Source organism: Cynara cardunculus, unplaced genomic scaffold (genome assembly GCF_001531365.2).
Source record: "Cynara cardunculus var. scolymus isolate 2C unplaced genomic scaffold, CcrdV1 Un_Scaffold_3173, whole genome shotgun sequence".
Classification (NCBI taxonomy): domain Eukaryota; kingdom Viridiplantae; phylum Streptophyta; class Magnoliopsida; order Asterales; family Asteraceae; genus Cynara; species Cynara cardunculus.
Genome location: NW_020201373.1, coordinates 31,149 through 54,287, shown reverse-complemented (window position 1 = coordinate 54,287; position 23,139 = coordinate 31,149). Strand labels below are relative to the sequence as shown.

General features: G+C 40.0%; 1 protein-coding gene and 1 pseudogene across 1 annotated transcript; one reads left to right on the top strand and one right to left on the bottom strand.

Annotated features, from left to right (window-relative positions):
• Positions 1-8,291: 8,291 nt before the first annotated feature.
• LOC112503516 (calsequestrin-1-like) lies at positions 8,292-8,741 on the bottom strand. Its single transcript, XM_025107542.1, has one exon. It carries the CDS (start codon positions 8,739-8,741, stop codon positions 8,292-8,294), a length of 450 nt encoding a protein of 149 aa, XP_024963310.1.
• Positions 8,742-16,234: 7,493 nt separating this feature from the next.
• Positions 16,235-22,360, top strand: LOC112503515 (annotated as a pseudogene).
• The last annotated feature ends 779 nt before the right edge of the window (positions 22,361-23,139 follow it).

Genomic DNA, 23,139 nt, shown 5'->3' with positions numbered 1-23,139 from the left:
GGGGTACTTACATAAAAAGTGAATGTAATTTCTTACTTTTTATTTTGGGAAGATACATTCAAATTTGAATTTAGGGATTTATGATATAAGTCCACGCATAGAAAAGACATTCAATTACTTTTTATCTAATAAATCTGACTTAGCGGTGATGTGACATATGCGGTTTCCATGCATGACCTCCAAGTCGCGATTGACGTTGCAAATACTACTAAAATACATAAGTGACTTCCTAATGACCTCAAAGTTATGTATTATGTCGCGAGTAATGTATGAAGAGTTTGCTTTTGATACATGTTATTTCCTAATATGTCTTCCAAGTCATATCTCTAATAGCACAACAATGTAGGTTACATGCATATGTTAGTAACCATGTGCCATATCTCTAGACATGCCATATTTCTACACAAATCTCTAACATAGACTGTTAAACGTGGATCTGGAAGCATGTTGCCTGAAATAAGAATTGGAAAACAAAATAAGTTACTTTAATAAAAATTAATAGTAAGTGTGGTCATCTCTCCTCCCTTCCAATTTTTGTAGTTAATGTTGGTGATTTAGTGTCACCAGGCCATTTAAGTGTAATTGGAAGTAACCTCGAGTTCTAAGGGGGCTTTATACTGTGTTTTAATACAAGTCAGGAGGTGCAGAGTGCACACTTGTTATAAGACGAGTATGACCCTATTGGGAGTTAAGGGGCAACACCTCTTGTATTGTGGTGAAAAATTAATCATAAGAACTAGAGGGGCTCTGGTCGTCCAGAGGAGATATGCTCGGCCTTGCCTCTGGTTGATTAAGGACGACCTTTAGTCTAGTTGTTAAGGACCAGAGGCTCTGGTTCCTTGCCTCTGGTTGTTAAGGTCCAAAGGGGCTCTGGTTTGCCTCACCTCTGGTTGTTAAGGACCAGAGGCTCTGGTTCCTTGTCTCTAGTTGTTAAGGACCAGAGCCTCTAGTTGGTAAGATTAGAGCCTCTGGTTCCTTGCTTATGATTGCTAAGACTTGCATCTGGTTGGTAAGACCAGAGGGACTCTGGTTCGTCTTGTCTCTGGCTTCATGTCTGGAATGATTAGAACAGTTTTGTAACTGTCCACTACCATTAATGAGCAGTTTTTTGTAAATGCCCACTACTTTTAATGTGCAGTTTTATAACTATATGCTACTCCTAAAATTGAGCATGATTATCATTTCGGTTAATTTTTATGAGCATAAATAACTTTTATGCTTATGTTTTTAGACACGAGTTTTTGAATAATCCGAGGATACTCTCCAGCAAGTTTGCTCTTGTTTTTGTGCCTAAAAGAGAAACTGATCTCTTGAGTTTTATCTTATATTGAATTTCGTGTAACCTAGGCATATGGTCAAAATATTAATTCGGAAAATGATCTCGTACACGATTCTCAAGTAATCATGTTCTTGATCGACCAACCCTTTTCTGGTTTCATACTTCTACCTAATAATCGTATTAATATTTTGTGATGTCGGTCATGGCCAAGTCTGTGAAATAGATGACCTCAAAGTTTGGAAAGCTTGAGAAATTTGAAGGAGTTGACTATAGACGTTGGTAGAAAAAGATGCATTTTCTGCTAACGACCTTGAAGGCGGTGTATGTGTTGAGTACCGCATGCCTGAGATAGTGAAGGACGAGATGTTGGAACAAACCCGGAGGAGGAGCAAGTACGAGAATGACGATTATATATGCGAGGCCACATTCTAAATGGTATGATTGATTTCCTTTTTGACATCTACCAAAATGCAGAAAGTGCGAAAGAGTTATGGAATCAAAATATATTGCTGAAGATGCTTCTAGTAAGAAGTTCTTGGTGAACGATTTTAATAATTATAAAATGGTTGACTCAAGGCCTGTAATGGAACACTATAATACAATCTTTCGCTTTTTGGGTCAATTCACACCGCACAAATGAATATGGATGAATCCATTGTTGTGTCGAGTGTGATTGACAAACTTCCATCGTCTTGGAAAGAATTCAAGTACAATTTGAAACATCAAAACTTGGTAGCCACTTGCGCATTGAAGAATCTCTTATGGTGCAAGAAAATGGCAAGGATAAGAAAGTTGAATTGGGACAGCCCTTGATTAACATGATCGAGGAAAAGAAAAAGCACTCCAATAACAATAACGGGAAAGGCAAGAAGCGAAAGTTTGATGGACCCAAAAATCCTTCAAAAAAGGAAGAATTTGGTGTGTTGGAGATGGAACAAAATGGGCCATTGTAAACGTGATTTCCGGGTTAAGTTTAATGGTGCTAGTGGAACAAGTGGAGGATGTGGAGCCGGGTCTAAGGACCAAGCTCAAGTGAAAGGAGGTCAGTTTTTGACTAACTTAGATTTTGATAAATCCGTCTATGTTTACTATGTTTTACTAATTCCTGAGTCTTTCCATGTAAAGGATAATGATCGTGCATAGTGGGTGGACGCGGGGGCGACATGCCATGTTCGCAAAGATCGACGTTGGTTTGAAAAATTGAGATCGGTTGAAGATGGATTTGTGCTAAACATAGGGAACGAGTCGACTGCACCAATTTGCAGGATTGGAGTAGTTAATTTAGAATTTACTTCTGGAAATCATGTTAGACTAGATGATGTTCTATTTTGTTAGAACAAAATAGTTCTAAGTTTTAGAATGTTTTATAAAGTCAATTACCCTTGTATTATATTGTTTTATCTTGGAATTGGGCTTAAGGGATACGAGCTTTACTTGTAAATGTCTCATATAAATAGGAACATGGGGCTTATATTAGCATGTCAATCATTCTAATCATTCTTGTAATCATTCAATGAGAGTCATTTGAGAGAGACTGAGAGATTGTAATTTTCAGCTTTCCAATAATAGAAAACTCGGTTCTTCAATATTTGGATCATCATCTTCATCTCTCAATCTAACATGAATTGTTCTTGAATTGTTGTTGAAACTGAGATTCACATTTGGTATCAGAGTAGAATCAAATCAATTTTTCGATATGATCATTCGATCCAGCAGCAAAATTCAAGTTTTAATTATGTTTTTGATGGAACAATGCTCAAAACCTCATCTTCTTCCTTGTTCGACAGTTTGAGCCTAAACAAATTGTAATTCACCTTGTTCTTATTGGTTTTGATCAAATTGATGCTAAAGGATTAGCATTTAGGTGAATTCGGACTTGTTTGAATCATCAATTTTGAAGTTAATTGCATAATTTTGATGTTTTTGATGAATTTTAGTCGAACTGCTCTTAATCTGGAAAATGTCTTTCCTCATTGCCTGATGAAGTTATTCATTAAGCGATGAAGTGGTGCTCATCTGCCAATGAAGATATGAAGAACTGAGCTTTATAGTGCTCATTGGACAGATCTTGATTATGTGTAACTTGGTTTTGAGCGATAATCTAAGGATTTGGATGGATTTCCACTAGTTTTGAGCGATAATGTATGCTCATCGCTCAAAGCTTGTCCGAAGAACATGTTCATCTTCCAAGTCATTCGTGTTAATGTTTGTATCCGCTCACTATGTTGTCTGATAAGAGCTCTCATCGCTCAACTCACCAAGCGATGAAGTGGTAAGCGATAATCTTTTCACAACCTTGTTATCTTGTGCGATATAGTGTTGTCCGGAGAGCCTTTTTATCACTTAAAATCTCAAGCGATGAACCCTATTTTTATGCAATGATGTTGAAAGATAATGTTTGGAAGATTGATGAATCCGCTTAAAGTTATGAACTATAATCTCATTCATCGCCCAAGAAGTGAGCGATGCTCATCTCTCAAGGCATGAGTGATAAGGGTGGTTCTTGTGCTTATCCGTCTAAGGCATGGGCGATGAGCAATCTTTCCTATGCTCATTGCTCATCATAAGAGTACTTGTCCGTAGTGACTCTTGTGCTTAATCGTGTGCTTATTGAATATCTTTGCCCTATTTTCATGAGCTTAATGATTAAGGAGATGTTTTATCAAATTTTTGCCCTTAAGAGCATCATAAAACAATTTGGTCAACATTGACTTTTAAAGTCAAAGTTTGACTTTTTGGTCAACCAATTTGTGATTTGAAGTCTAAAGCCAGATTTGAAAAGCTTCAGAATAGTTTGATTGGTTTTAGTATTTTATTGGACTAGCTACAGTTTGAGAATCTGCAATCACTTTTTTGGAGTTTTCTTCAAGAAACAAGACTATTGAGTGCCTTCACTCATTTCTTTTGACCTGACCAATCAGAGGTCTTGAAGGTTTGCAATCAGTGTTCTGGAAGTTCTGGAAGTTATAAGATTTTTGAGTGTTCTCAGTCATTCTTCTAACTTGATCAATTAGAGGTTTGATAGTCTACAATCATTGTTCTGATGCTATGGTTGTGATCTAAGAGTTTTGAGGGCTTATCATCATTCTTCTGACTGAGAATTTTTGGATATGATTTTGGTTATTCTGTTATCTGAAAATTAAAGGAAATCGACTTATCTATCTGGGTTGACTTGATATTCTTAAAGCTATGTGCTTATTGTTGATTCTTCTCTCCGGATTACAATGTCAAAGGTGTTTGCTTTGGTTCTTCAAGTAAATGTTGATTACCCATTGTGAGCTTATCAAGATCAAGTTCTTAAGCTGAATGCATATTCAACTCGTGGTTCATTGGAAGATTCTTTGTCTTTAGACTGTTTGCACTGGAATGTCACGAGGCTCACACATTTATCTATCCCATAGTTGGATGAATCTATAGCTAACAGATTCGCGATGATTATGCGGTTCAAGGTTGTGTTGAGTCGTCTGCAGTTTAGCTGTACTTTGTGCAAATGGTGGTGCTTAATTTACATTGGATCTTATCTTAAAGTTGAAATTTAAAGAGTAAGAGCTATCTTCCGGGGGGAGGGGGGGAGCTTAAAGATTTTATCAAATGTCGGACACACCAAAGTTTTCTTAAAGAAAGCAGAGAGGGAGAATACTTGAAGCTTTCAAGAGATGTTTGCTTTATAAAAATGTGGACATGAATTGTTCTTGAATTGCCATTGAAACTGGGATTCACATATTTGTACCTATAATTCGTAAGAATTTGGTGAGTGGTGGTTGTTTGAATAACATTGGATATAAACAAGTTTTTGAATAGGATAGGTATATCTTATCTCGTTATGGTAGTGTTGTTGGTTTTGGTTACTTTTATGGTAAAATGTCTCGTTTGAATGTGGTGAGTAATTTTTTAAATTCTGAAAATTCTGCATTTTTATCATCATCTTCTTCTAAAATTGACTCGATGACTTGGCACGCAAGATTGGGTCATGTAAATTTTAGAAGAATGCATGAAATGTCAAAAAGGATGGATTAATTCCAGTCGTCGATATTTCTGTAGAAAAAAGTAAGACTTGCATGCTTACGAAAGTTACAAAGCAACCATTTCCAAACATTGAAAGAAAATCGATTGTTTTGGAACTTGTACACAGTGATCTGTGTGATTTTCACTCTACTCCTTGTTTGGGAAATAAGAGGTATGTTGTCACATTTATTGATGACAACACTCGGTTTTGCTACGTCTATCTTTTGCATGCCAAAGACGAACCGTTTGATAAATTTAAAATTTATAAAACCGAGGTTGAATTACAACTGGGTAATTCGATTAAGTGTCACAAAATTAATCGGGGAGAGGAATATATGGATCCCCAATTCTTCCAATCAGTTGTTATTATTCATCATATCTACAAGAGTTTATAGGTAACCATTTGTAGAAGGGGGGAGGATGAATACAAACACAACATCTTTCACTTTTAAAAATTATATATTGATAAAGAAGATCAATACAAATTTTACCAAATTGTTTGTGGAAGAGATAGGATACAGAACCTATCTAAACAATCTAAGATACACACATAATTATAGATAGCAATAAGAAAAGGCTTACTACAAGAAATAAGATAAGAAGTAATGTGCTCTTCACTAGTTAAAGTGGATCTTTCTCTTAGACAGAGAGTAGAGAGAAAAGTATCCTCTTAGGTAAGATTAGAGAAGGAGAGCGATAAATGAGAAGAGAACTACTCAGCTATTTATACCTATTTGCATTAAATGCAATTCAGAAGGTACAAAGCATATAGCAAGCTTTTAGAGGAAAACTTGTCCTTTGTTGCAGTATACAGTCTATTTGGATGTATATGAACAGTCCTCTTTTATAAAGTAGGTAAGCACGTTTGGAGACAGAGGAGTGACTATATACTGTACTTTACTTAGAAATGCATGGGTTTTTCCTTTGTGTGAAGAAGGACAAGACAAAACTATCTTGCTCGATAAGTTTCATTTGATCGTTGAACAATGTAATGGCGCTGAAGGTCTCATCAGTGTTCGCTGATTCTTGTGCAGGTTTCGCACTTGTGTAGATGAGCTTGTTATCACTAAAAACCGCTTTTGATCATGAACTTGCTGGTCTCTAATCTTCAGCTTCTGTCTTCAACATCGTTGAATAATTTATGGTGTGAGTTTTGTCTTCTTGAAGGATACTGGTCTTTGAACGAATTACAATACATGTTCAGTAATCACTGAACAAAATTAATGATGATAGTTGAAACTGAATACAAAGATAATACATTTCGAAAGGTAAAAAGGATCATCATCAAATCACTGAGAGAGAGGGTCAACAATCTCCCCCTATTTGATGATGACAAAGCAACATAAAGAAAATTACTTTATGTTACATCAGCAAGGAAATGGTACTAGTAAAATACTTGTCCCTTTTAACTATTTTGGGATCATTTTTATTGATACAGTTTACTATGTAAATTTACTTAAGTTGTATAGGATTACAAGGTAAGAATAAATTTTCACAATATTGATAACTGAAACTGAAAGCTTATTCATTGACTAGAAAGGTGTCAGTGAATGAAAGACATAAATTGAACTCTTAAGTACATGTCCTATTTACTCTTTTCAGGGATCTTTTTCAGTGAACTGATAATTTCATTGAATATTTTTCAAGAGAAAATATTACAAAGTATTACAATCAGCATTGGTAGACCTAATGCATAAAGGTTATACACTAAAAGTAAAGCAAAGAAAATAAGATTATAGGACTGAAAGGACATGTAATCTAAGTTGTTGAAGTTGACGTACTCAGGTACATCTTCTCCAAGCTTCTTGCGTCTGAGATACTCCTTTCTGATCTTGCGCTCCATCATATCTCCAAATAAATCATTATTTAGCCAAGTCTTTATATATTCTAAGTGATCTATAGGGCAGAGATGGAACTTGGATACTCGCTAAAACCTGTATTCATAGTCATAGTCTATGAACATAAGTCCATACTCAGGTTTCACGTGCACTGTGTTGGGTATGTAAGGACCCTTCTCAGGCATTGATAAGTTAAACATTGAGAGATCCGATTTCTTTTGATCCTTCAAAAGTTCATCCATAGAGAGTTTTGTCTCGTTCTCGTTCTTGTGGGATGGACCATCTTTAGATTCTGAAAGGTGTTTTCTTCGAGAGGGCGACTCCTTTAGCAGAGGAGGGAATTCGATGATCTTGGACACCTTCTTGAATAATTCATTTAGGATATCTTCAATCATAGGCTTATGCTTGGATTGGGATCTCTAAATAGCCTGTCGAATCTCCAACCACTCGTAGAAGCCATACTGGCCAAGGTATGAAGGATACTCCATGACATCATCTTGATTCTCTCGTAAAATGACCATTTCAGACTAGGAGGCCACCATCCTTCATTCGTCCCCTGATGGTGACATTTGAGATCTTGTAGGACATATCCTTTTCTCGATCCTTTCTTTGCACCATTTCAGATCTCGATCTTTCAGTTTCAACACCCGTTGATGTTCTCGTGCAACTTCTGATAATAGCTAGGACTGATCTTTGAGATGATCTTTCTTCTTGAGCTTCCCTTTAGCTAGATCTTGGGCAACTAGAGTCTTGGCTAACTCTAGATTGTCCTTCAGTTGTTGTCGATGTAGCTTTAGCTCTTCTTCAACTTTCAGGGACTCTTCTCGTTCAATGTTTGTGAGGAAATTGAACTCACCATAACCAGAGGTATAAAGAGGAATTTTTACTCACCATTGTCAAGCTGATTTATCAACTGAATCCTCCTCTGGTCTTCATCAGCTTCTAAACAATTCGGTTGTCTAGGAGACTCCCTGAGTGTTGGAATTTCTGCTTCACCTTCTTATGTGCTTTGACAAGATGTGAGGTGTGTTGATGGACCAACAGGGTTTGTGGTGTAGAGAGAATTGGAGTAGGGTGTTCAACATCTGAGGAAGGAGATAAATACCTGGAGGAGTTTGCATCTTTAGATTTGCTGGTAGCCCTTAGAACAATCATGAGATTGTCTTCAGTCATTCCTTTGCTCTTGTCCTTGGAGTGCTGGTTCCCTGAAGTTGAATGTCTTTCCCCTCCTGAGAAGATGGTTCCTGGATGGATATTCCCTTTAGTGCTAGTTCTCTTGGGATGCCTTGGATGCAAAAGTCATCATCGTCGTCATCATCTTCATCATCATCGCTAAGATCATTGCCGACGTCAGGGAGTTGAGGTTCAGTGTCCTCATCTTCATCATCGTCTTCATCATCATCCTCATCACCATCATTTGGAAATGCATAGGTTGAGGGATGGTCTTCATGATCAGCAGGAGCGATCACAACATCATCATCTTCTTCAGTGGTGATGGCATCCTCAGCGGCAGTGATGAGAGCACCTACATGAGGGATGATAGCAACATCAGCTTCATCAGCAGTCTTCTCTTCAATAGCAATTTTCTCTTCCTTTTTATTTTTCCCCCTCTTTGTCATCATCAATACTAGAGGTGAGGTTATTAAGATGAGTTGAAAGGACTTCTAAATTATGCTCTAGAGAGGAAAGAGCTTCAGCCTGGAGAATATTGAATGTAGTGACCCAATCCAGCTGTTGATGGTCTGACTCGCTGAAAGCAGGTTTCAGGACTGGGGCTGGTTGATGCAGGAGTTGGAAGATTTGCTGAAGCAGCTCACCATGTCTGGTGAGCTGAGCCTAGACTTGGTCAACTTTGCTGGATAGAACAACTACACCTTCAACCTGGGCTTGGACTTCTGTCTTCACCGTGTTTAGCATCTCCTTGACTTATCGATGCGGACCTCTCAGCTGTCAAAGCTGAAGTTCAAGAAGTTAAGAGTCAGCTCTCAATTCTTTAAGAAGCTATTCGAGATAGTGTTGAAGCCATCGTTGCTCTCTCCAACAAGGCTGATGAAGCTCAAGCTCAATCTCTCCAGTAGACGGAGCTTCTCCAACAGGTCCTGGATGCTGTTCGCCAACCAGCACCAGTGATCCCTCCATCTTTCAGTGCTGATGACCACACTCAGTTCAATGAGACGTGTGAAGCAACGACTAACCTAGCTAGCACTTTGTCGCAGCTAGAGGAGATGATAGTTCTCCATCATCAACGCATGGACGAACTCTCTGGCCTATGCTCTCAAGCCTTAGCCAGAGAGGTGGAGATAAGGTCTAACGCTGCTGGACCATCTGATGCTCCAGCAATCCATGACGCTGAAGCTGAAGCTCCTAGAACTGAAGCTGAAGTTGAGATTGCCCATGTTATCCCAACCTCCGGTGAAACTGCTATAGCTGAGGAAGTTGATGCCGTCCCTCGTGATGACGACCTTCCCATCACCTTTGCACCTGTTGCTGGTGATGTGGAAGAAGAAGTTGATGATGAAGAAGACGATAAATGTGATGAACCTGATCTTCCAGACTCCGATAGTGACCTCGATGGCAATAACGATGATGATGATGAAGATGACTTCACCATCCAGTTCCAGTGTCCAACAACCGCCACCAAAGGAGTCGCCCTGAGAGATTCCACATCCCAGGGGGAACAAAGGGAAGAAGAGTCTGCTCCTTCAAAGAACCAGGACCCTAAGTCGAAAGGCAAAGGTGTCGCTGAAGAAGGGAACCTGAAGATATTATTTAAAAACCCTCAACCCTTATATGAAAGTTCTACCTCTCAGGTAGTCGTTACTTCATTATATCAACTCCAAATCCCTTCTACTACATGCAGTTGACTGGAATGGGTCCTTGAGAACCCTGTCTCCAGTGCTCCTACCGACCAGCAGATGACTCAACTTAAGGAGTCACTCGACCAGACTAGAGTAAAAATCCCTCTTCGTACCTATAGTGGTGGTGACTTTGACTTCCTGTCTGAAGCTGAAAGACTCGAGGCATTAAGAGCTGAAGAAGAGTTAGAGCTTCAGAAGAAGCAAACCGAGGACAACCTAAAGCTGGCCAAGTCACTAGCTGAAAAAGTTCTTCCAAAAAGAAAGTCTAAAAAGAAGGTGAACGCTGTCCAAGCCCAAGCTATGTTACTCTCTCTTGCCGAAGCTGGGCATGAGAAAAATCTGAAGCTGGCTGAGCGGGATAAGTGCTGGAGCGAAGCAAAGCTGAAAAAAAGAATCAGTCCTCACCCGATCAAGAGTGTCAACATCAGTGGATGATCCAAAGACGATGGAACTCTTCTCTCATTGCTCATCACCATAGACAATCTCGATGCCCTAACCGAGTACCCTTCCTACCTTGGCTAATATGGATACAACGAATGACTGGAGATCTGACAAGCCATTCAGCGCTCCAAGTCCAGCATAAGCCGATCATCGAAGACATCATCAACGATCTTATCAAAAGGATGTCCAAGTATGTAGCAGTCCCTGATAGGCCATTTCTGAAAAAAGGAGGAAGAAAGAAAAGACCCTCTAGTCCTAGTGATGGACCATCCCTAAGGAACAAACATGAAACAAAGTTCTCCTTAGATGAAGTCCTGAAGGATCGTGAGAGTCCAGACATCTCTATGCTGAATCTTGATCTGCCAGCGAAGGGTCCTTATACACCTAACTCTGTGCACTTCAAACCTGAGTTAGGAGTTATATTTCTTGACTATGAAGGTGAAGTAAGATTTCAGAGAATGTCCGAGTTACGTCTATTCCCGACGGAACACCTGGTCTATCTTATGTTCTTGCTAGATGATGACTTGCAAGGAAAAGTTGTGGACCGAAGGATACGAAGAGAATTTCTACGTCGAAAKAAGCTTGGAGAAGATGTACCTGGTTACATTAATCTAGACAACTTAGACTAGTTTATTTTCTTTGTAATATTGTCCATGTATTGTAATCTACTTACTATGTCTACTTTCAATGATTAATCTTATATTATGTAAGTTTTAGACATGTACTGAACATCTTTTAATATTTCCATTGAAATAATATAAGTATTTCTGTGCATCACTGAGAAAGATCCCTGAAAAAGGTAATACGGACACAAGTCTATGAGTTCCAGTGTTACTTTTCACATTCATTGACAATCTATAAGTCAGTGAATAAGCTTTCAGTTTCAGTTTCCCTTCTTTTAACCTTTCTTAAATGTAACTTAAGAAAATTCTCCAAGTAAAGACTGACTCACTGAAAAAGATCCCTAAATAGTTAAAAGGGACATATACTTTATATGTTACTTTTCCTTACTATTATTTGATAAGACAACTTTCTTTACGTTTTCTTGTTATCATCAAATAAGGGGAGATTGTTGATCTTCTCTCTCATTGATTTGTTGATAATCCCTTTTTACCTTACACGAAGTATTTATGTTTCTATTTTCAGTTCCAGCGATCATCACTGAGTTTGTTCAGTGATCGCTGAAGAACTTGTAATGTAAATCCAATCAGCGACAACGATACTTCAAGAAGACAAAACTCACACCAAAGAACTGAAAACCTGGTCTACATATGTGTGAAGATTGCCCAAGCCTCAGCGAATGCTGAAGAGACCTTCAGGTTATTCCGGCATTCAGCGATCAAAAGAAGCTTGTTGAGCACAATTGTTTTTGTCTTGTCCTCATACACACAAAGGACAACCCCATACCCTTTCTATAAGGTGGTACGATACAGAGCCAATTAGTTGACTCTATTACCCACCAACTTTGTGAAACGATGTCTGCTCATGAATAGGCTTTTGTACTATTCACTGTAGCAAATGACAAGCCTTCCTCTTAAGGCTTGACACGCGTTCTAACCCTTCCATGTTGTATTAAATGTGTATTTAATGCAATAAGTATAAATAAATGTGTTTTATCTCCAAGCAGAGATACTCCTTACCTCTACCCTAACTTACTTACGCTTAAGTAAAAGAACACACACATCTAAGAACAAATACGCTCATCTTCAAGAGCTAGTTAGAATCTCTTTGTTGTATTCTAAACAGTTATTTCCCAGATAGAACTTACTTTCCTCTAAGTCTTTAACGGCAAATCTTTTCTTTATTTGCTAAGAATTAGTGTGTAACTTTAGATTGTTTAGATAGGTTTATATACCTTATCTTTGCGCAAACAATATTGTAAAATCTGCATTGATCATTCTTTATCAATATATATTATAAATTTGAAATTTTTTCTGTGTTTGTATTCATCCCCCCCTTCTACAAACTATTGTACACATCATGTAGACCCTAAGGGGACCAACAATGTCTGAATGAGTACAACAGTTTTCAAGCTCTCCCAGATGAGTCTCTCGAGCAGACTTATCACCGTTTCAACACCCTGATCAACAATGTAGGAAGTGTGATGTGATCAGGACACAAGAGGAAAGCAACATGCTCTTCTTGAAGAGGTTGAATGCTGAATGGGAGAACTTGTCCATGTCCCTCCAGGCGAATCAAGACCTAGAACAGTGGAGTCTTCATGATGTGTATGGCACCTTGCAATTACAGGAACAAGAGGTGCAGAAGGCTAAGGTCGCTTTGGGTGGACTTCTGGCTCTAGTCTCTGACTCTAAAGAGACTGGGTCAAGTAAACCACTCAAAGAACGAAGATCGAAGGAGGAGAGAAGAAGAGAGAAGAAGGCTCTTGTTGTAGAGAGCGACGATGAAGACATAGCTTCAAGCTCTGAGGATGATAACATAAGTGCGTTCGCACATTCCTTGACTCTAATTACCAAGGAATTTCAAAGAAAGTTTGGAAAGAAGATCTTCCAAAAGAGAGGAAGTCGAAGTGATAAGGGAAGAAGCAGAGGATTCGAAGGAAGGAACCCTTCTTCCTTACAAAACAAGAAGGAGGAAGAATAGTCAGAGCAAAAGAAGCATGCTGTAAGATGCTTCAGATGTGGTAAGATGGGCCACTACTCCAAGGAGTGCAAAGGCGCTTTGGTGAAAGATGAATTGTACTACAAGAATAAGTACAAGTACAATCTATCCTAGAGGAGACTCATGGCCGAGCAAGAAACTGGGTCTCTGACTCCACGTCTGAAGAAGAAGACCAAACTCACTTCTGTGGCATGGCTGTTGAGAATGATGCATAAGAGTTTGGATCTGGCTCCAACTTTTAGGTATGTTCTACCTCTGGTTATTCTCATTCCGATCTGGAAGAAAGTATCTCTGCTTTAACCCACAATTTTCTAAAACTATAGCAAAAACTCTCTGTTGAAAATTCAAAAAGAAAATTTTAGAAAATGAAAAATCGTTCTTTGAACGAGAAACAGAGTTGTTATCTGTAGAAAAACAAGAGCTTTCACTGGAAAAAGAAAAACTTTTAGAAATAAAATGTTCCAATGAAAATCGTCTTAAATCAGAGTGCTCTGAACTAAAAGCGGGCATACAAAAAAAGGATAAAGAAGTTTTAGAGAAAGAACGTGATAGGTTAAATTCTAAAGCCTTGAAAAATTATTTTCAAAAGTAAAGGGAATTCATACACCAGAGCATGCAAAGAAAAGAGCTTTTGATTAAAAAGTATCAAGATACTTAGCAGGTGTATGAAAAGATAAATTCTCAACAGGATATAGCAGGGATAGGTTATACAGAGCTAGAGCTCACCTGGAAGAAAAAAATCTACTCTTGAGTCTGTGTTTAGGTTTGGGGCAGAGCGAAATCCCGATTTTCTGGCTTTGCCTAAAAATTCACCTTTTAAAAAATGTAGACTTGAAAATGGGGCCATAACTCAAAAGTTGAAATTTGAAAATATTTCTTACTCTTCAAAAGGTATGCAAACATTTGATTTAAAAAGCATACAGAAGACAGAAGGAATTTTTTGTTTTGGCTCTCATAATCTTAAACATCTTACAACAAAATGGTGATGAAGTTAAACCCGAACCAGATGAAACCAGGAGTTCATCGAAAGATGATTTTGTTAAAACTCTGGATCCAAAATTGATGAATGATTTCACAGAGACAGTGAGACAAGTCTTTGAGCATGATCTGCTTGAGGCATTGAATTATCCTTCTGAAGATCATGCAGATAATTCAGAGAGTAATTCCTCGGATACTTTTGCAAGTTCCTCATCAACGCAACAGAAGGATGAAGGCACTAGTGCATTGTTCACAAGAATCTCAAACTCTCAATGATACCTCTGCAACTCAATAAATTTGTTTCCGCAATGGACCAGAGGAAAAAGATTGCCATAAGTCCTGATTTTGTGGACATGTGCTTAAGAGCTAAATCTTCTCTAGAGCTTGAGAAGGAGAACAAGGCTAAGAAACTTAAACCTATTACATCTGCATCAAAAGTTTCTAAACCTAACTCTTTAAAGCCTATAAATTTCACTCCGAAACAGAAAGGAAAACCCACTGCTAATTATGTATTAAATTCCTCTGTTTCAGAGAGGCCTCTAAAGGCCAAACGAGTAAGAAGGGACAAAGGAAGAACAGAGCAAACTAATTCTAAAAATTATAAACAATCAAAACTAGATAGGAAGTTCGTTCGAACTAACAATGCTAGGAATGACTGTAATAAGCTATTTCATGAATCTAATAAACCTTTTTGTCATCAAAATTGTGTTTATACTTGTAAATGTCTCTCTCTGTTGCAAATATTAAAGTAGCACCTTTCTAATCCTAACTGCATTCTCTCTGGGTCATCAAACAGTATTTCCAAGAAGACTTAGAAGAAAAAGATACTTCTAAGGCCAAATCTGGTAAACCAGACCATAAGTCTGGTAAATCAGGTGTTGAGACAGATCCTCTCCATCAACCTAATGTAAAATCTCCTAAGCCTAATAATTGAGGACCCATCATGAAATGGGTACCTAAATCCCTATAATTTGTTTTGCAGAAGCCATATGTGGATATTTGGTATCTTGACTCCTGATGCTCAAGACACATGACCGGCAATAAGAGGCTACTCTCCTCATACAAAGAGAAAATTGGAGGGCGAATAACCTTTGGGGACAACATGCAAGGAGAAATAAAAGGCTATGGAGATCTTCACCATGGTAAGGTTTCTATCTCTAAAGTTTCTTATGTCTCTGAGTTTAAACATAATCTTTTGAGTATAAGTCAACTTTGTGATTCTGACTATAATGTCAAGTTCCAAAAGGAAGCTTGCTCAGTTATGTCAGAATTAGGTTAGGAGTTGCTAAGAGCCGAATGTAAGGGTAACCTATACCTTATGAACTTCTCACGAAGAGATAATTTAGAGACACTCTGTCTCGTATCTCGTAAGTGTGAAGAGGCATGGCTCTGGCWTCACAAGCTGTCTCACTTGAATTTTTAAAATATAGAGAAGCTTGTGAAAAACAATCTGGTTAACGGATTACCAGCAATAAAGTTCGAAAAGGACCATCTCTGTCCTGCTTGTGAAATGGGAAAACTCAAAAGGGCATCCCACAAGACAAAGACAGATGTGTCATGTGTTAGACCTCTGATATGCTTCATGTGGATCTCTGTGGTCCAATATCTATGCAGAGTCTGTCTGGCAAAAAGTATATCCTTCCTTATTGATGAATTTACAAGATATACTTGGATTGAGTTTGTAAGGCAGAAGTCAGATGTCCTAGAGCTTCTGATCAAGCTAATGACAAAGATTCAAGTCCTTCTTTAGAGCAGAATTCAAAAGCTGAGAAGTGATAATGGAACTGAGTTCAAGAACGTAAAAATCGATGCATACCTAGACAAGGAGGGCTTATCTCAGAACTTCTCTGCTGCAAGAACACCAAAACAAATGGTGTAGTAGAAAGAAAGAATCGTACATTAGTTGAAGCTGCAAGAACAATGCTTGGAGACTTTGGTCTTCCAACCCATTTTTGGACAGAAGCTATCTCAACCGCATGCTTTATACAAAATAGAGCAATGATGGTTAAGAGACACATGAAGACTCCTTATGAACTCATTAACCAAAGAAAGCCTAACGTTAAATTTTTGCACATCTTTGGTTGCAGATGCTTTATCTTAAATGATCACGATAATCTTGGCAAGTTCAAAAAGAAGGCCGATGAAGGCAAATTTCTTGGAAACTCTACACGTGCCAGGGCTACAGAGTCTTCAACCTACGAACCAAGACTGTCATGGAGAGCATCAATGTCTTGTTCGACGATAAAGAGCTCGTGACTTCAAAGTACCTCAGCTCTGGACTCGATCTAAACTCGACGACTTCCAATTCTGTATTGAAATCAGGGGAATTGGAACTCAGGAAATTATTTGAAGACTTCTTTGGCGATGAGGACATCTATGTGCGTGCACCCAGAGATGACTGTGCACGTGTTCATGAAGAGCCACAAACTACAAGTACATCAATCTATGGCCCTTCTCACACTCCTGCTTCCTCTGGTGATCAAGCTAATCCACAACCAGAGCCTTCTAGCTCAGGATCAGAGCCCAGTCCTTTAGAGCCAGAGAAAAATATCTCTGTCTCTGAACCTGGTTCCTCTGTACCATCATCCGAGGGGGAGCAAGCAGAGCCTTCATTACCTTCCATGAGCCAAATGCCAAACATATCCACAGAACATGATCAAATGACTCCAACTTCTGTTCCAGTCCCAACGACAAGATGGACAAAAGATCATCCTCTTCATCAAATCATTGGTGAACCTTCAAGTTGGTGTGAAGACAACGTAAACTTTCTAAGCATGGTAAAGCTTAAAAAAGTTCATAAAGCCCTACAGGACCCTAGTTGGGTCGATGCCATGCAAGAATAGCTCCAATAGTTCGAAAGAAACAAGGTATGGACTCTTGTTCCCTTACCAAGAGATAAAATTGCAATTGGATGTAAGTGGGTTTTCAAGAATTAGAAGGATAAGGATGGCATCATAGTCAGGAACAAAGCCAGACTCATTTCAAAAGGCTACTGCCAAGAAGAGGGCATAGACTATGATGAGACCTTTGCTCCAGTTGTAAGGCTATAAGCTATACGCTTATTCCTAGCTTTCTCTGCACATAAGGGATTCCGAGTCTATCAAGTGGACGTCAAGTCAGCCTTCCTAAATGGTAAGCTGAAAGGAGGAAGCCTACATTCAACAACCTCCAGGGTTTGTAAGTTCCACACACCCAAAGTATGTCTACTTCTTAGACAAAGCTCTGTATGGACTTAAACAAGCTCCACGAGCCTGGTATGAACGTCTTTTGTTTTTCTTTTATCAAATGGTTATGAAAAAGGTATAATTGACACCACTTTGTTTATTAAGAGGCATAAAGGTGAGATGCTCTTAGTCCAGATTTATGTGGACGACATCATATTTGGTTCAATGAACCAGAGACACTATGATAAGTTCTCTGCTTTGATGAAGAGTGAGTTTGAAATGAGCATGATGGGAGAATTAACATTCTTCCTCGGCTTGCAAGTAAAACAAAGGGAAGATGGTATATTTATCAACCAAATTAAGTATGTCTCTGACATATTAAAGAAGTACCAACTTCATAACTCTTCAGTCATGAGAACACCAATCGCAACGGGGACTAAGCTTGAAGCAGATCCATCTGGAAAACCGGTGGATGTCAAGACTTACCATGGCATGATTGGATCACTGCTATATCTCACAGCTAGTCGACCAGATATCATGTTTGCAACTTGTCTCTATGCTAGATATCAAGCAAATCCTAAGGAATCTCATCTATCTACTGTAAAAAGGATCTTTCGATATCTAAAAGGGACTCAATTTTTGGATCTCTGGAATCCTAAGCATTCTGGGTTTGATCTCATTGCGTATACAGACTCTGATCATGCAGGATGCAAACTTGACCGAAAGAGTACTTCAGGGAGCTGTCAACTGCTTGGCGACAAGTTCATCAGCTGGACATCCAAGAAGCAGAACTGCGTATCTACTTCAACTACGGAAGCATAGTATGTAGCCGCAACAATCTGCTGTTCTCAAGTAATTTGGATGAAGACTCAACTCAAAGACCATGGCATTGAGTTTGACAAATTTCCAATCCTCCGTGACTCTGAAAGCACGATTACGATCACAACAAATCCAATACAACACCCAAAAACGAAGCACATTGATGTACGTTACCATTTCATCAAAGACCATGTAGAGAAAGTTACGATTGAAATGTTCTTTGTCAATACAGGTCATCAACTTGCTGACATTTTTACTAAGGCTCTCGAATGCATCGCCCTAGCGTGGTCCGTGTGTCTCAGAGCGATGGTCCCCATGGCTTTGCTGTTACCCGAGCCTTGCCAGGCCCATCCTGTAGTGACGTTATCCGTTCAATGCAGCATGAGCTAGATATCATGTTTGAGACCCATAAGCACAGGATTGAAGAGTATGTTCATGATGAAGACAATATGGGCTGTCTCACTTGAATTTTTAAAATATAGAGAAGCTTGTGAAAAACAATCTGGTTAACGGATTACCAGCAATAAAGTTCGAAAAGGACCATCTCTGTCCTGCTTGTGAAATGGGAAAACTCAAAAGGGCATCCCACAAGACAAAGACAGATGTGTCATGTGTTAGACCTCTGATATGCTTCATGTGGATCTCTGTGGTCCAATATCTATGCAGAGTCTGTCTGGCAAAAAGTATATCCTTCCTTATTGATGAATTTACAAGATATACTTGGATTGAGTTTGTAAGGCAGAAGTCAGATGTCCTAGAGCTTCTGATCAAGCTAATGACAAAGATTCAAGTCCTTCTTTAGAGCAGAATTCAAAAGCTGAGAAGTGATAATGGAACTGAGTTCAAGAACGTAAAAATCGATGCATACCTAGACAAGGAGGGCTTATCTCAGAACTTCTCTGCTGCAAGAACACCAAAACAAATGGTGTAGTAGAAAGAAAGAATCGTACATTAGTTGAAGCTGCAAGAACAATGCTTGGAGACTTTGGTCTTCCAACCCATTTTTGGACAGAAGCTATCTCAACCGCATGCTTTATACAAAATAGAGCAATGATGGTTAAGAGACACATGAAGACTCCTTATGAACTCATTAACCAAAGAAAGCCTAACGTTAAATTTTTGCACATCTTTGGTTGCAGATGCTTTATCNAGCTCTCTTCCCGCGCCGGCGCCATTCTCCGGCGTACCTCCATTGACAGACACCGTGCCGGATGATGTATCATCTGTTACGCATTGGATGCCGTCCCATTCTAGTACTCTCTACAAGATTGATGGTTGGGGAGCGCCTTACTTCTCCGTCAACTCATCCGACAATGTCATCGTCCGTCCATACAGTGCCAAAACCATGGTTCACCAAGAGATAGATCTCCTGAAGGTTGTCAAGAAGGCCTCCGGTTCAAAATCCAACGGAGGCCTAGACCTACAGCTCCCGCTCATCATCCGATTTCCTGACGTCCTGAATGATCACCTTGAATATCTCCAATCGGCGTTCAATTACGCCATTAAGTCCCAAGGGTACAGCTCCTATTACCAAGGTGTTTATCCCATGAAATGCAATCAGGATCGGTTCATCGTCAAGGACATTGTCAAATTTGGATCCTCGTTCAGGTTCGGATTGGAAGCCAGATCCAAACCTGAGCTTCTTCTATCCATGAGCTGCCTCTGCAAAGGAAGCTCTGAATCTCTCCTGATTTGCAACAGTTTCAAAGATGCAGAATACATTTCGCTAGCTTCGATTGCTCGAAAGCTTTCATTGAACACCGTCATGGTTCTCGAACAATAGGAGGAGTTGAATTATGTAATCGATATAAGCATAAAGCTAGGCGTTCGACTCGTCGGTGAGGTCCGTGCTAGGCTCCGGAGGAAGCATTCCGGCCATTTTGGATCGACTTCCAGCAAAAATGGTAAATTCAGTCTAACTATGATGCAAATTATCCATGTTGTGAAAAAGCTTGAACAATGTGGCATGTTAGATTGCCTTCAATTGCTCCATTTCCATATTGGATCTCATTCAATGACCTTGCTTGCTAATGGCGTTGGTGAGGCCTCTCAGATTTACAGCAAATTAGTCCACCTTGGTGCTTCGATGAAAGTTATTGACATAGGTGGTGGCCTTGGGATTGATTATGATGGTTCCAAATCGACCGATTCAGATGTCTCTGTTGGTTATACTTTAGAAGAATATGCAATGGCGGTTGTCCAGGCGGTGATGTTTGTTTGTGACCGGAAATCCATGAAGCACCCTGTGATTTGCAGCAAGAGCGGACGTGCCATTGTATCCCACCATTCAATTATTATATTTGAGGAAGTTTCTTCTGGAAAGTACACCGTTCCAACGATGTCTTCTTTCGACATCCAACGATTCATCGAGCGGCTCCCTGAGGACGCTCATTCTGACTACCATAACTTGTCTCAATCTGCTGTTAGAGGCAATTATGAAGCTTGTTTGGCCTATGCAGATCTATTGAAACAAAGTTGTGTCAAAAAATTCAAACATGGGTCGTTGGACATCGAACAATTGGCTGTTGTCGATGGGTTGTGTGTTTTGGTTGAGAAGGCAATTGGGGCATCCAATCCCGTCAGCACTTATCATGTTAATCTTTTGGTTTTCACATTAGTTGCTGATTTTTGGGCATAGGACAATTGTTTCCCATCATTCCAATCCATCGCCTAGACAAACACCCAGCAAAAAAAAAAGAATTTTGTCGGATTTGACTTACGACAGTGATGGAAAGATTGACAAGTTCATTGGAGAAGAATCAAACTTCCCCCTTCATGAATTGGAAGGAGAGAACGGAATGTAGTACCATTTCGGGATGTTTTTAGGATGGGCTTATGAAGAGGTTGGAGGCCAAGAAACAGAGAGAGAGGGAAGAAAGAGAGAAGGCAAGGAAGGCGGAGGATGAGAGATAAGAAAAAGAAAGGAAAGAGAGAGATGAGAGAGTAAGAAAGGAGGAAGACGAGAGCAGTTGAAAAGAAGAGGCTCTGCGTCAACTAGGACTACTTTCAAGTTCTGACGCAGAGGACTCTGAGGAAGAGCAAGAGCATAGTGATGTTGCTGGGTCTAATGCAACAAATGGAGGGGAAGACGCTCTTGATGATGATGTTGGCATAGCTGTTGAATTTGAAGAGAATGAAGAGGGGGATGAGGGAGGAGTGGGAGTAGCTGCTTTGGCTCCGGAAGAGCCAGAGCGGCCTGGGACTCTAAATAGGCACACTTATATTCCAAGCCCAACTCCCAGTGCAAGCACATAATCTGACTCTGTTGGTCGAGCAACATGAGTCTTTGAACAAAAGGCGCACACCTCAAACCCTAACCAACCTACCCAGCCAGAGGTCGCACTGCCTCTGGCCAAGCAAGCCAAAGGGAAACCACATTGCAGGTCTCACCCTCTCAAAAGGGTGATACCTTTGAAAATATAAGTGGCATGTCTCCCCATGCCATGCCACTTGCCCGTACAGAGCCATCTCCTTCTGCATCTGCTCTGGATGAAGTTCGATCATCCTTAGCAACATTGAGAGATGAGTCTTCGACAAATGCTACTCACCTCAAAAACCTCTAAGAGTTGACGGCTAGAAATGCATAGACCTTGCAAAGGGTCCTTGCGCACATTTAGAGGGATGCCGTGTCTACTTCATCTCAAAATCAGTCAGCGCTCATTCCTCTAAGTGTCCCGATGGACTACATCACCCAGATGGAGATGTGAGCTCTGGGTGATCGAGTTCTTTAAAAGGTGGCAACCTACACCTCGAACTTCAATAGCACGGAAAAATAGGCGCTCATCAACATGTGCTGTTCCTTGGCAGCAACCTGCATCTGACATCGTCGAACTCTTCGACGCTAAGGTCAAGTCCATGCTTCCAACCAACGTACATAAGTCTAAGGGGAAGACAGAGCTACCTACTTCTTGTGCAAAAGCCTCAAAGAAGAGGAGGCTTGATGACAATGAGGACCCATACCAGTATGGCCCTCAAAGTTGCCAAGAGGGGGAGAAACAGCCTACAACTTCTAAAAGTACCATTCCAACAGCTGCCCCCTCTGCCTCTTCTCCTCGAGAGCCAGCCCCAGCGCCAACAAATCAAAATTCCAGGGCTGCGCATGCACACAAAGAAGAAAGAGAAGAAGAACCAATGCCCTCTACACCGAAAGCAGTTGAGCGAGCAGGGCACAAAATCGATGAAGAGGACGTGATCAAGCTTCTCTCCATATACGCCTCTTCATCATCATCTGAAAGTCTATCATCCTCAATGGAATATGTCATGGAAACCGCTCCACCTACGAGGATTGATGAAGACGAAGTAGTGGTGGTAAATATCATAGAGCTAGAGCCAGAAGAAAGGCATCAAGGAACATAAGCTGCTCCTCTCCCAATGGCGATTCCAATAACTATTGAAGTAACCATCAATGCACCTCCACCACACAGTAACACCCACAGAGCCAAGGTCCCTGGCCAAGGGACCAGAGTTGTTACACCTTCTCTAAGGCAGGAGGTCCCGGTCAGAGCCCGTCAGCCAGAGGCAAGCATCAACAGGCCTCGGAGCTCCAAACAATCCACTAATCGAGTACAAAAGATCAGGGTTCAAATGGACGCAATAATGAGGCCCACACCTCGTGAGAAGCCGATCAAAGATACTGCCGATAGTGAAGACGATCAAAGGCCCATACCTCGTGAGAAGCCGATCAAAGACACTCCCGATAGTGAAGACGTCTATCAATATCTCTACAGCCTAAGGAATGAGACGCCCACGCTAAAGATAAATCTGGATCCAACGACTCAAGAGCATATCAGGCAGAGGTTCCTACAACATTTCATTCAACCTATTTATGTAGTTCACTCAGTGGACGGAATCAGGAAGGTCTTGGATATCAGAAGACGAACCTTTGCTCACAATCAGATTTTCTTTCACGAATATATGGTAGAAAGGTCCCATGGGCAGATCCAAACTTTCACAGATTGTGATCTTATTAATCTGAATCCATCGGATCTTCTGTCTCTGTACTTCCACACAGACCATAAGAAAGATAAGGGTATGAAATATGCTCTGGAAAAGTCGGCTATAAGGAAGACGATGACGGACCTTCTAGATTACAAGTGTAAATTTGACTTCCAGGTGGCTCTGGACATGGGGATAGA

Excerpts from the sequence above, each read along its gene's own strand:
- LOC112503516 (XM_025107542.1), bottom strand. The coding sequence starts at position 8,741 with ATGACAAAGAGGGGGAAAAATAAAAAGGAAGAGAAAATTGCTATTGAA.